The sequence below is a fragment of the Epargyreus clarus genome, unplaced genomic scaffold, assembly GCF_041222505.1.
Source record: "Epargyreus clarus isolate Ecla_fem2 unplaced genomic scaffold, WU_Ecla_fem_2.2 ptg000033l, whole genome shotgun sequence".
Lineage (NCBI taxonomy): Eukaryota > Metazoa > Arthropoda > Insecta > Lepidoptera > Hesperiidae > Epargyreus > Epargyreus clarus.
This window is the reverse complement of record NW_027332238.1, coordinates 292223-304688: the sequence shown is the minus strand read 5'-3', so window position 1 is coordinate 304688 and position 12466 is coordinate 292223. Positions and strand designations below refer to the sequence as shown.

The window sequence follows — 12466 nt, the reverse complement described above, 5'->3', positions numbered from 1 at the left end:
ATGTAAAACATCTTGAGCGGCGTTGTACACTCTTTGTGATGGGTACAAAAAGTTTAGCTCGCGTCAGCAGCAACCTCGCGTGTCCTGGTCGAAAATTCGTAAGACGGCAAAGCAAACTGCAAAAGTCAAGATGTCATATTGTGTCAGCGTAGAAGCGGCTACTGTCATATGAACATCTGTAATCAACCCCAGATAGGATTAGATATTCCTACCTGAGGTCGGCGACAGATGCGCCGCTACCCCTGAGGACTAAGCTGGATAGCTTCGGAAAAGTCTGTCTCCCTTACCACACCCTTCAAAACGGAACACAGCAGCGCCTAACACTGCTGTTATTAGGTAGAAATAGGTGTGGCGGTGGTGCCGCCGGAGTAGAACCACAAAGGGTTCTACCACCTTCAATTAAAAATTTAAAGCGAGAGAAGAGGCCAGGACCCGACGGCATAAAGAATAACGCATTGATTAAAGGAGCGAAACTACTCACCGGGCCACTGACACACATATTTAACTTGGTTTTAAACACAGGCACGATACCAGAGCAATGGCAAAATCCAGACACAATACTATTGTATAAAAAAAGAGACCCGCTGGACATCGCTAACTATCGCCCGATTATCCACTACTATCAAGTGTGTACAAGCTTTTCACTTCTATTATACACAGGAAAATTAGCTCATTAGGTTGTTCGTTATCAACAACAATATACGATACCAGGCAACATACAATACCAGGACACTGAGGACCGACGAGAAGATACAGGAGCTGGAAGAAGAGATAGACAAGTTAAACTGGAGTATTTTGGGATTATCAGAAGTCCAAAGACAGGGGGAGCACACGGTAATCCTTAAATCCGGCAACTTGTTCTATCACCGGGAGGGCGAACACCTGTCTCAAGGAGGTGTCGTGTTCCTAGTCCACAAATCCCTCGTTAACAACGTGGTAACGGTCGACAATGTGTCGGCAAGGGTAGCGTACCTTATACTCAGAATATCTAAACGGTATTCGCTGAAGGTCATACAGGTATATGCGCCGACGTCGACACACCCAGACGATGAGGTTGAGGTTATGTATGAGGACATAAGTGGAGCCATACTTACCTCAAAAACCCATTTCAGGTCTACCTGTTACCGTGGAAAGCAAGGGGAAATTGCAAACTCTTTTATTCATCATTTTCGAATCGGTTCTCCACTTGGTCCCTCGCACGGTTTGATTGATGCTGAGATCTCGTGTTGCCGGGAAGACTCAATTTCATACTTCACTGCAAACCAAATTAAGACCGTTATTCAGAATATGAGTAAAGGTAAATCCCCCGGTCACGATTGTCTTAGCATTGGGTACTTTAAATATGCTGGGCCTCATCTGCCAAGAGTCCTGTCCCTGTCCTTTACTATGTGCATAAAACATGGATCCATGTAATCTGTTAAATTAAATTAAATTTAGATCAGAAAGCAATATAGCGTTACATTAAATATAATTATCTTAATTAGTTCCTAGATTATCAACATTGCTTGGAAATACTGTTATCTCCGTAATAAATCACAAAGTGACACGGATATAAAGACATTTAAATAACTTATGATTGATTTGCGAAAAGATTATAAAGTGGGATAAACCACAAAGATAAATGATAACCTGGTGGTGTTTTTGAATCTCACAGAAAAAAAGTTCAAACATGTCGTTAAACAAACGCTATGTAAAAAAGCGTACTATAAACTAAGTGATTATTTGACTGACAAAACGGTGTGGTCTGAAGTAGTTCCAGCTCCACATGTACCATTAGGTTAAGTTTAACATTGTTAAATCCATTTTTTTAAAAGATGTGTGTTATGGAGTTTCTTTCGCCGCTTCTTCTCCATGACAAAACACCTTGTGAAGTGGTGGTAGTTTGACATTCAAAAAGTGCTCTGTAAAGAACCTATTTTGAATAAAAAAAAATTATTTGATTTTGATTTGATTTGAAACTCGGTGACTAGATCGAGGTATCGAGGGTTCGACTCCGGCGGCACCACCGCCACATCTATTTCTGTTATTACAACAGTGTTAAGCACTGCTGTGTGCTGGTTTGAAGTGTGGTAAGGGAGACATACTTTTCCGAGCCATTCCAGCTAAGTCTTCAGGGGTAGCGGCGCATCTGTGGCCGACCTCAGGTAGGAATATCTAATCCTATCTGGGGTTGATTACAGATGTTCATATGGCAGTAGCCGCTTACCAGGTGGACTGTATGCTCGAATAATAATAAATATAGTTCAAAAAACTAAAAAACACGCTTTTATGATAAAATCAACTAAAAAGTATAAAATAATTTTCAATCTAGGAATCAATTAAGGAACAGTAAATTGTATAATTGTGGAAAAAGTGTGGGGGGCTTTTCGAAAATTAATAAGTGGAGCACTACACGCTTTTTTCACAATTGTACAATTTACTGTTCCTTAATTGATTCCTAGATTGAAAATTATTTTATACTTTTTAGTTGATTTTATCATAAAAGCGTGTTTTTTAGTTTTTTTAACTATATTTATTTTATTAATTTTTAGTATTTGTTGTTATAGCGACCATCATTATGCATCGTCTGTAAAAAAATCAAGTATCTATCTATTACGGTTTAAGAGATAAAGCTCTGTGACTCACGAACAGACAGCGGAGGGTTTCGTTTTATCCTTTGAGTACGGAATCCTAAAAATCATTCTAAAAGATGGCATTATAGATATGTTTCAGTACATTTGAGTTATAGGGAAATAACATTATTATTTCTCATAGCTAAATATCAATCTAGTAACTTTGCCTGTACGCTCCATAAGGCGCTTTCTCTCCCCTCGAAAATCGTTAATCCTGAGGATGTTGATAAGGACAATGGTACAAAATTATTAAAATCGTGTATTGTCATCGGTTTTTGATAATTCTTTAAAATTTTGAATTAAACTGAACGTTCAAAGTGGATAAAAATCGGGCTCAAAGATTCCGTTACTGTTACATACATACATACAAACATACAACCCAAGCTAATAAAAGCGTGTTAAAAAAAAGAAACTGACACCCATTGACATAAATTTTTCTATGCTGACACAATATGACATCTTGATTTTTGCAGTTTGCTTTGCCGTCTTACGAATTTTCGACCAGGACACGCGAGGTTGCTGCTGACGCGAGCTAAACTTTTCGTACCCATCACAAAGAGTGTACAACGCCGCTCAAGATGTTTTACATCAAAAAACACTTGAAAGGTAATGATGGTTGCTATACAAAACTGGTATTTTTCGGCAACTTTCGCTTTATCAATTGTACCGTCAAATATACGAACTAACAAGAAAAGTTGAATAAGTTCGAATAATTTTAGTGTACATAAATACTTATATATTATTTTATTCTTCAAATAATTTTTAAATAAGTTTCATATGTTTTCTCTTTTATATATCTTAACCTTTAAGCAATAATGATGAAGAAATTACGTTTTTTTTTTATTATAAGGTAAAGTCACCTAATGCCGACGGCCTCTGAAATTGGAACTAAATTCCGCGGTATTTACAAAAACGGCTTTTATAAACTATTTATGAACTCATTTTTACTGAAAGGTATGTTTAGAAGTGTTGTTTTTTTAAATAATCGCATAGTTTTCGTTAGTGCCTATATTTGAATGTCAGGGTATGGACCTAAACAACTCCCATGAAGACAACGTACAAAACACCTATAACAAATTTGAATTTTACCTAAAAAATGCCTCAAGTCGGAGATTACAAATAAGAACAATGATTATACTTCCTCTTTCTTCAAGGATTCAACCAAACTATTAATCCATCGCCGCCACGATTTTATAAAAACCAAAAACAAATCACGTGAGATGAAAAAAGAATTATCAAATCTATTCAAACAAACCAGCAAATCAATAAGAAATTATTATAAGCAGCACAGGAAAAAAATCCTAGAAAATAGCATTACACACTACAGAAGCGCTAAAGGAGCTTATAAACAACTAACCTCTCATAAAGACTGGATTAAGAGCTTGAAGAACGGACAAAAAGAAACGAAATCAAGAAAAGACTTAACATCCTACGCCACAAACCTTTTCAAAGATCTCTATGTTTATGAGCCACAAGACACAGCTACGTTAGCAGAAATAAATAGCTTACGGACAAACACCAGTGGAACAAGTACCATAACAGAACGCGAAGTCTGGGATTTTTTTTTATAATATAGTAGTAGCAGACGAGCATGCAGTCCACCTGATGGTAAGTGGCTACCGCCGCCCATGGACGTCTGTAATCAACCCCAGATAGGATTAGATATTCATACCTGAGGTCGGCTACAGATGCGCCGCTACCCCTGAGGACTAAGCTGGATTGACTCGGAAAAGTCTGTCTCCCTTACCACACCCTTCAAAACGGAACACAGCAGCGCCTAACACTGCTGTTATTAGGTAGAAATAGGTGTGGCGCTGGTGCCGCCGGAGTCGAACCACAAAGGGTTCTACCACCTTCAATTAAAAAGTTAAAGCGAGAGAAGAGTCCAGGACCCGACGTCATAAAGAATGACGCATTGATTAAAGGAGCGGAACTACTCACCGGGCCACTGACACACATATTTAACTTGGTTTTAAACACAGGCACGATACCAGAGCAATGGCAAAATCCAGACACAATACTATTATATAAAAAAGGAGACCCGCTGGACATCGCTAACTATCGCCCGATTATCCACTACTATCAAGTGTGTACAAGCTTTTCACTTCTATTATACACAGGAAAATTAGCTCATTAGGTTGTTCGTTATCTGTAATAACGAACAACCGGTAGAACAAGCAGGGTTCCGCCCCGGATTTTCGACTATAGACCACATCCACACAATAGAACAAGTCATAGAAAAATACTCCGAATTTAACAAGAACTTGTATATAGGCTTTATCGACTACAAAAAAGCATTCGACAGTCTCTATCATAACTCCATGTGGGAAGCTCTTCACAACAGCAACATAGACCCAAGGAAAAAGACAAAAATGACAGATGCATTACACCAAGCATTAAAATGAAAATGGGGCTGGGCTGGCAAGATGTACAGACCAGCGATGGACTTTAAAGAGCACGAAATAGACCGGCCCACAAGGAAAAAGAAACGTGGGCAGACCACAAAAAAGATGGGCAGATGAGTTAGTATCATTGGCGGGGTCAAACTGGATTAAATTAGCACAAAACAGAGAATAATGGCATAAATTGGAGGAGGCCTATACCCAACAATGGGGTTCCTATAATATAAAATGAAAATTTACATTAACAATTATATGAAATGAAATGATATGAAATATATTTATTTGTTTTTTTGTGTTTGCCAACGACGGCACTTACAAATTGTCAGGTATAATTTTTCTTAAACTACTACCGGATCGGAACGCGACCTCTACTGAGAAGATCCGGTAAGAAACTCAGTGGGTTTGTCTTTTTTTTTAATAATAATTATTATCTTTTTTTTTAATGCCATCATTTTTACATATAATTAATAAAGCATTAGCTCCAGTATCTTGCTTTACATTTATCTAAAAAAGAAGTTTGTTCAGCAAGATACGCTAGGCTTTGACATTTTCTTAATTAATTAATAATTTTGTTATTGACCAGTCCCAAGTTGTTTTATCATCAATATAATCAGAAATTTTATAATAAGCTTTACGAGTAAGTTTGATTTTGATTATGGCTTTAAATTTATTAATTGACAAATTTCTGATTTCGGAGGGAAGTTTATTATAAAAACGTATTCTTATCGTATTATTGACCCATTAAAAATAAAACTTATTTTGTGGAGACGAGTAACGTGTGTAGAAAGATTATGTTTGTTCCTTGTATTTACATTATGCGTGTCACACCGTTTTACAAATTTATGAATATTTTTCCTTACATACATTAGGTTTTCATATATGTATTTAGATATAACAGTTAGAATATTTATTTCTTTAAACAGTTCTTTTAGTGAAGCTCTTGGAGGCAGGCTGTAGATAGCTCGCATAACTCTCTTTTGCAATATAAAATATCATTTAGATGTGAAGAGCGCCCCAAAGCAATATACCATAGGTCATAATGCTATGAAAGTAACTAAAATAAACTATTCTAGCTGTTTCTACATCAGTTAGAAGTCTAATTTTTCTAACAGCATATGCCGCCGAATTGAGTCTACCCGACAATTTATCTATATGGGAACCCCATTGCAATTTGGCGTCAACAGTACGACCTAGGAAAACTGTTGACTCCACAGGATCCAAAACCATTCCATTTAATAGCACATTGCTTTCAACATGCTTCACGTTGGATAACGAGAACTTAATATATTTAGTTTTCTTCTCATTAAGAATAAGATTATTTATATTTCGAGAGAGCATTGTTACTTCGTCATAATTATTTAACTGTCTTTTAATCTTAAATAAAAATGAAGTGTCATCTGCAAACAGTACAATCTCATGATTATTCCCTACATAGTAGGCAAGTCGTTAATATAAATTAAAAACAGGAATGGACCGAGTATTGAACCCTGTAGCACGCCCTTGTAAGAGAAGCGCCGGGCGATTTTGTACCATTTACATCAACCCTCTGAATTCTATTATTTAAGTAAGAAGTCAAAAGGTTGAGAGCCTTGTTCCTGATTTCGTATTGGTGTAATTTCCTGTCAAGTGTCTCATGGTGGACACAATCAAAGGCCTTAGATAAATCACAAAACATACCTAGGGCATCACGCGATTCATCCCAGGCCTCATAAATATGCTTTAACAATTCAATCCCTGCATCTATTGTAGAGCGATTCCTTCTAAAACCAAATTGGTTGTCATGAAGTATTTTGTTTTTATTAAAATACTTCAGCAGTTCATATAAAACATTTTTTCGAAAATTTTACTTAATGTTGGTAGTATTGAAATTGGCCGAAAATTTATTGGATCAGAATCACTTCCCGATTTAAACAAGGGAATCACTCTACTTTGTTTCATAAGGTCAGGAAAAACACCATAAGTAACACAAGCATTGAACACACAAGCTAAGTGCGGTGCAATAAGATTGATGATGGATGAAACGGCTTTGACGGAGAGCCTCTGTTGGAGAGACTATTGAAGGCATTAATAATATCATTCGCATTAACAACTGAAAATTCAAATCCTGTGCTACATTCATTTACACTTTGTTTAAGACTTGACGACCCGCGTGGCGGAGCGGCCACCAGACCGGTCTGACGCGCAAAGGGTCCCGGGTTCGATCCCCGGCCAGACTGATATGTAAATGATGAATTTAGATTACTGTTTCTGGGTCTGGGTGTTTGTGTATTTGTCTATGTGTGTGTCCATGGCACCCACGACACAGGGAATCCTAGTGTGGGGCTGTGAGTGTAGAAAGCGTTTATTATTATTATTATTAAGTATGTTTTGAGCGGAAATAGGAGATGATTTCAGAGTTTTAGTTGTTAAAATAGGCATATTAGTAAAGAAATTCTCAAACTCTGATGCCACCCCTAGATCCCCTTTTACATCAATATTATTTATTTTTAAATTAAAGCCTTGCTGATATGTCAGATTCTTATTGAGTAACCACTATTATATATAATAAGAGTTACCAATATTATTTATAATAAGAGGGTAACTCTTATAAATAGAAATAATTGCAACTGTTACAATCTAGGTTTATAGGAAAAAAAGGCTTTTTTAATTATTTTATTTTAATTAATTAATTTAATTTTAATTTATTTAATTAATAAAAGGTGAAAGACTAACCAATCGATTCTTTTTATGTAAAGTTACCGCTTTAACGCTTTCTACACTCACAACCCCAGTTATTTATAAATCTATACTCAGGTTTTATTAATAGTCCATTGAAATGTTACATTTTTTAGGCCTAACTTTGCGTTTTTTATAGGACGCAATTTTATTTTTTGAAGTGTAGGGGGGGTCAGTGTAAAGCTAAAACCAAGTTTGTGGGGTCGCCACCCTTGTCCCACGGCCGCCATCTTGAAAATAGGGGTTGAAATGGTTTTTACGATATATCTCTTAAACTATTTATCAAACAATAAAAAATTATAAGCATTCTTTGTTGCAAATTAAATTCTCTACAACTTTGGTCTAGGAACTTTTTGTCGTAGAACTATAAATAAAAAAGTTATAAGCGAAAATGTTAAGAAATTCGAGAAAGAAATTATATTTTTCGATATAACTTTGTTTTTGATAATTTTACGAAAAAATGATATCAGACCATTTTTGTAGCTCGTTTTTTGAGGAACAACTTTCATACGCAACATCAGTTATTTCAGTTATTTTTTAATTTTGTTATTATAATTTTTTAAATTATTAATTTGGCAATATTATAATAATGAATTATTAACTCTTTTCCTCACCACCTACGAGGTAGAGTCTAGAGGCGCGTTTTTTTACGTGGTATCCCCCCAATAGGCATAATCCACTGTGATTTTCTAAATTAAAACTACTCCGTCCTCAGTCTTTTCCATGGACCAGGCTGCGGCTCAGCATCTGAATTAATCTGATGAATTTAATTTGCAACAAAGAATGCTTATAATTTTTTTTTATCTGATAAATAGATTAAGAGATATATCGTAAAAACCATTTCAACCCCTATTTTCAAGATGGCGGCCGTGGGACAAGGGTGGCGACCCCACAAACTTGGTTTTAGCTTTATAATGACCCCCCCTACACTTCAAAAAAATAAAATTGCGTCCTCTTAGAAACGCAACCCCAAATGTAACTTTTCAATTATAAGCCCTTAGTAAATGCTTAATATCTGACGCTCTTTCTAGTTTTGGTGAAAATACCGCGGAAATAGGTGACTTTACCTTATTTTCAAACCTTACAATTAAGACAAAATAATTTTTGCGTACTTGTTATAATCGTTACAAATAAAATTACTTAACTTCCATTTAAACAAAAGATACAAAGGGTTCAGATTTGTCAATAAAACATTGAAATTATCTTCAAACAATTTATTCAAATATAAACAATCCATAAGGTTGTCTTCATTGTATCAATTGGTGGTAGTTTACATGCGGGCGCGAAGCCAGGCGACGAAGGAGGTGACCCTGGCGAAACCAGCAGGGAAGCCGCGCTGGCAGCCAGCGGCAGAGCCGAAAGAGGTCACACCGATCTGGAAGAAGTGACGTTAGGTAAGATTTGAAGGTAGAACCCTTTGTTGTTCGACTCCGGCAGCACCATCTCCACACCTATTTCTGTCTAACAATAGCAGTGTTAAACGCTGCTGTATTCTGGTTTGAAGGGTATGGTAAGGAAGACATACTTTTCCGAGGCGTTCCAGCTTAGTCCTTAGGGGTGGCGGCGCATATGTGGCCGACTGCAGGTAGGAATATCTTATTCTATTTGGGATTGATGAGAGTCCATGGGCGGCAGTAGCCAATTACAATCAGGTAGACTGCATGCTCGTCTGATAAACAATAGTCTGTCCCTGTAGTTCCGGGACCAGAATTGGGCCACTGTATCCTCCGCCTGTCGTAAGAAAAAATTTAATAAATGTCGTAAATGAAAAAAAGGTACACTCACAAGAGTGGGTCCTCCGATCATAAGAGGGCCACCAGAGTCACCAGAGCAGATGCTGCGGCCACCAGCGCCGCTGGTGCAGAGGGTGGAGGCGATGACATTACCGAAGTTTCTGCGGCACTCGTCGTTGGAGATGACAGTCAGGGTCACGTGGTTGAGGTTCTGGTTTCCAGCAGCAGCAGCACCTGGAGACAAGAATTAGTCGATGAAAGTGAAAGTACCTTACTAGTGTAAACTAAATTTCTAGACTTTAAGGTGAGATTCGGCATGATGCCTGAAGTTTAGTGCTTTTGATTTGGAATTTAGTCCTTTTGGACTGTAGCTGCTTCAGAGTGTTTATTAATCTGTTTGTGTTTGATGTATTTAGGCTATGTTCCTTACTTTCTTCGAAATTAATATAAAGTTAAATGCTGAAAGGTATACTCACTGTCACCGGTGCGACCGAAGCCAATGGCGACGGCGTTGGTACCGACGTAGGTGGCAGCACCAGCGGGCAGGTTGATGCGGTTGATATTGTCTGTAAAATAAATTACAATCGTTATCATACATCATTAAAAACAGTAATTTAAACGACAAAGATTCTTGTTAAACTATTTATTCGTGAAAACTAAATAATGCCAATCCACTGTGCTCCTGCTGCGCACGGGTCTCCTCTCTGAGTGAGAAGGATTCAGGCCATTCATCGTGCTAGCTAGGTGGAAACGAGAGACTTCACAAGCCCTTGAGAACTTTAAAGAACTCTCAGACGTGAAAGGTCCCTCACGATGTGTTTCTTCATTCAGCAAATCATATATCATTTGCGTATTATAATACGCATACAATAATAAAAATCAGTGCAATCGGGCTTTGAATGTCTTCGACTGAGGCGCCGAGTTTCTAGTAACCTATGCAAATGAAGTAATTGTACTTACTGTTGAAGCCAACGTGGTTGATGGTGATAACAGCGATATCGTTGGCGAAGTTGTTGTCATTCCAGCCGCTGTGCATCTCAACGCGGTTGGTGACGATGCGGGTGCCGCCGGAGTGGATGCGGTTGGACGCGAGCACAACAGTGAACTGACGAGCCTGGCTGTTGCGGTGTCTCCAACAGTGAGCGGCGGTGACAGCGCGGGTGTTGGAGAGAAGAGAGGAGCCGCAGACGGAGGTGTGGCCACTAACCAACGCGATCACCAGACCACCCTGCATGCAAATATTTACTCAAACTCTTCCTAGACTACCATTCTTCAAAATTAGTTTTTCTCTGGACACATTTTAAATGCCAGGCCCTGGTGCTCTACAAAAGAAGACGATCCCGGCTGCATGGCAATATGTAGTAAAATGTTTCTTTATATCTGCCTTTTAAAGAAGGACTATTTAACAGCCTTAATGACAAGTTATGTTTATGAAATCAGGTCCATTCAAGAAATAAACCATCCTGAAATGGCTTTCAATGTGATGATCAAGCTGAAATACAAGTAATGGTAGGGTATTTCAATTAATTAATAAAAAATAATACTTACGAAGAAGGGCCACTGTCCGACGTTGGAGCCAGATCCTCCAGCGATTCTGGAGCCATCGAAGTCCATGGCGTCTTCAGCAGCCTTGAGGCGGGCGGCTTCGGGGATACCGATCTCCTCGTGGTAGTTGTAGAAGATGGGCTCATATTGAGGCGCAGCTGATGCTGCTACCGCCAGCGCCAGGACAACTAGGATCAGTCTCATCGTGGAAGGCTTCGACGTTGAATGATCTTCTGCTACTTGCTGGCTCTTTTATACTCCCAAAAGGCATTTAATCATGATTAAACATATTTGCAAAGATGGACAATACTGATTCTTTACTTACACTATATCTAATCTACATTATCGATCTAATTATAATTCATTGAGGTTTTTTGTTGCCAATAATCTAATTTCTTGTACGTGAACGTTTCCGAGATTTTTGTAATAGATTATTTTTATCAGTAGTTACAACTACGAAATGGGTTTTGATCCAAATCATTCAATATAGGAGTAGTAGACGAACATGCAGTTAACCGCAAGTGGCTATTGCCGCCCCAGGACATCTGTAATCAACCCCAAATATCAGAAATTTCGACATGTGGTAGACAAAACGTTGGATTAATTATTAATAGTGAAAGTCTCTACCAGTTGCTCAAACGACAATTGCGATGGGCAGCTCTGGTCGGTGGAAGAGGTGGTCCGCCCCGGGCCCCCGATCCTGGGGGGCCTCCAAACACAGTTGCTAAAACAAGGTCATCAGAACCAAACAGTCTATGAAATGTGTATCACTCAGCAAAAAATAAGGTCACTGAATCACAGGTGAATAATTCTTTGACACATTTTGTAAAATCAAATAAAGTTTTTACACTTTTGGGGGCATCCATTTAACTTGCCTCCTCGGGCCTCCGACGACCCACCCGCCCCTGAAAGGCAGCCGCGATATATCATTTATCAAGAACTAGTTTTTGCCCGCGGCTTCGCCCGCGTTAATAAATATAACATACTAACATATATAAAACTGAACTCAGTACACAGTGTGGTTCTCGCGTGCTGTCGTGCATATATTTAAAAATAAAAATGTATCTTGGAAAAAATGGAAAAAATACGATAATAAGATTGATGAAAGTGAGTTTTCTATGTACAGAGAAAGATTTAAATTTGAATCTATATCTATCCACCTTTACATAGTAAGTTTATTGAAGAGCAGCGTGGTTTTGTTCAAAAACGGTCTACCACCACGAACCTGCTGATCTTCACAACTTATCTTTTCGGAGTACTAGATAAAAATGTACAAACGGATAGCATATTCAGTGGAATCCTTTTATAATTACATCGAAGGGAATTGATAAACACGTCATAATAAGCGGACGTCATACAAAGCGTTTCGTGAAAAAAAAACTTTTTTTATATAAATACGTATTTATGTATTTTAATAGAGAAACATACCATAATAAATAAAAATAAAAATTGCACGTTA

At 37.9% G+C, this 12466-nt stretch overlaps 1 protein-coding gene across 1 annotated transcript; it reads right to left on the bottom strand.

Moving 5' to 3' along the window:
• Positions 1-8999: 8999 nt before the first annotated feature.
• Positions 9000-12348, bottom strand: LOC140755351 (collagenase-like). Its single transcript, XM_073090545.1, has 5 exons — positions 11011-12348; positions 10423-10690; positions 9939-10028; positions 9515-9696; positions 9000-9104 (listed from the first exon to the last, which is right to left on the bottom strand). The coding sequence occupies exons 1-5, from the start codon at positions 11209-11211 to the stop codon at positions 9000-9002; spliced, it is 846 nt and encodes a 281-aa protein (XP_072946646.1). The 5' UTR covers positions 11212-12348.
• Between the last annotated feature and the right edge of the window lie 118 nt (positions 12349-12466).

Coding starts and splice junctions, on each gene's coding strand:
- LOC140755351 (XM_073090545.1), bottom strand. CDS start 11,211: ATGAGACTGATCCTAGTTGTCCTGGCGCTGGCGGTAGCAGCATCAGCT. Junction 10,691..11,010: donor TCGGACAGTGGCCCTTCTTC/GTAAGTATTATT, acceptor ATTTGCATGCAG/GGTGGTCTGGTGATCGCGTT. Junction 9,697..9,938: donor CTTCGGTCGCACCGGTGACA/GTGAGTATACCT, acceptor TCTTGTCTCCAG/GTGCTGCTGCTGCTGGAAAC.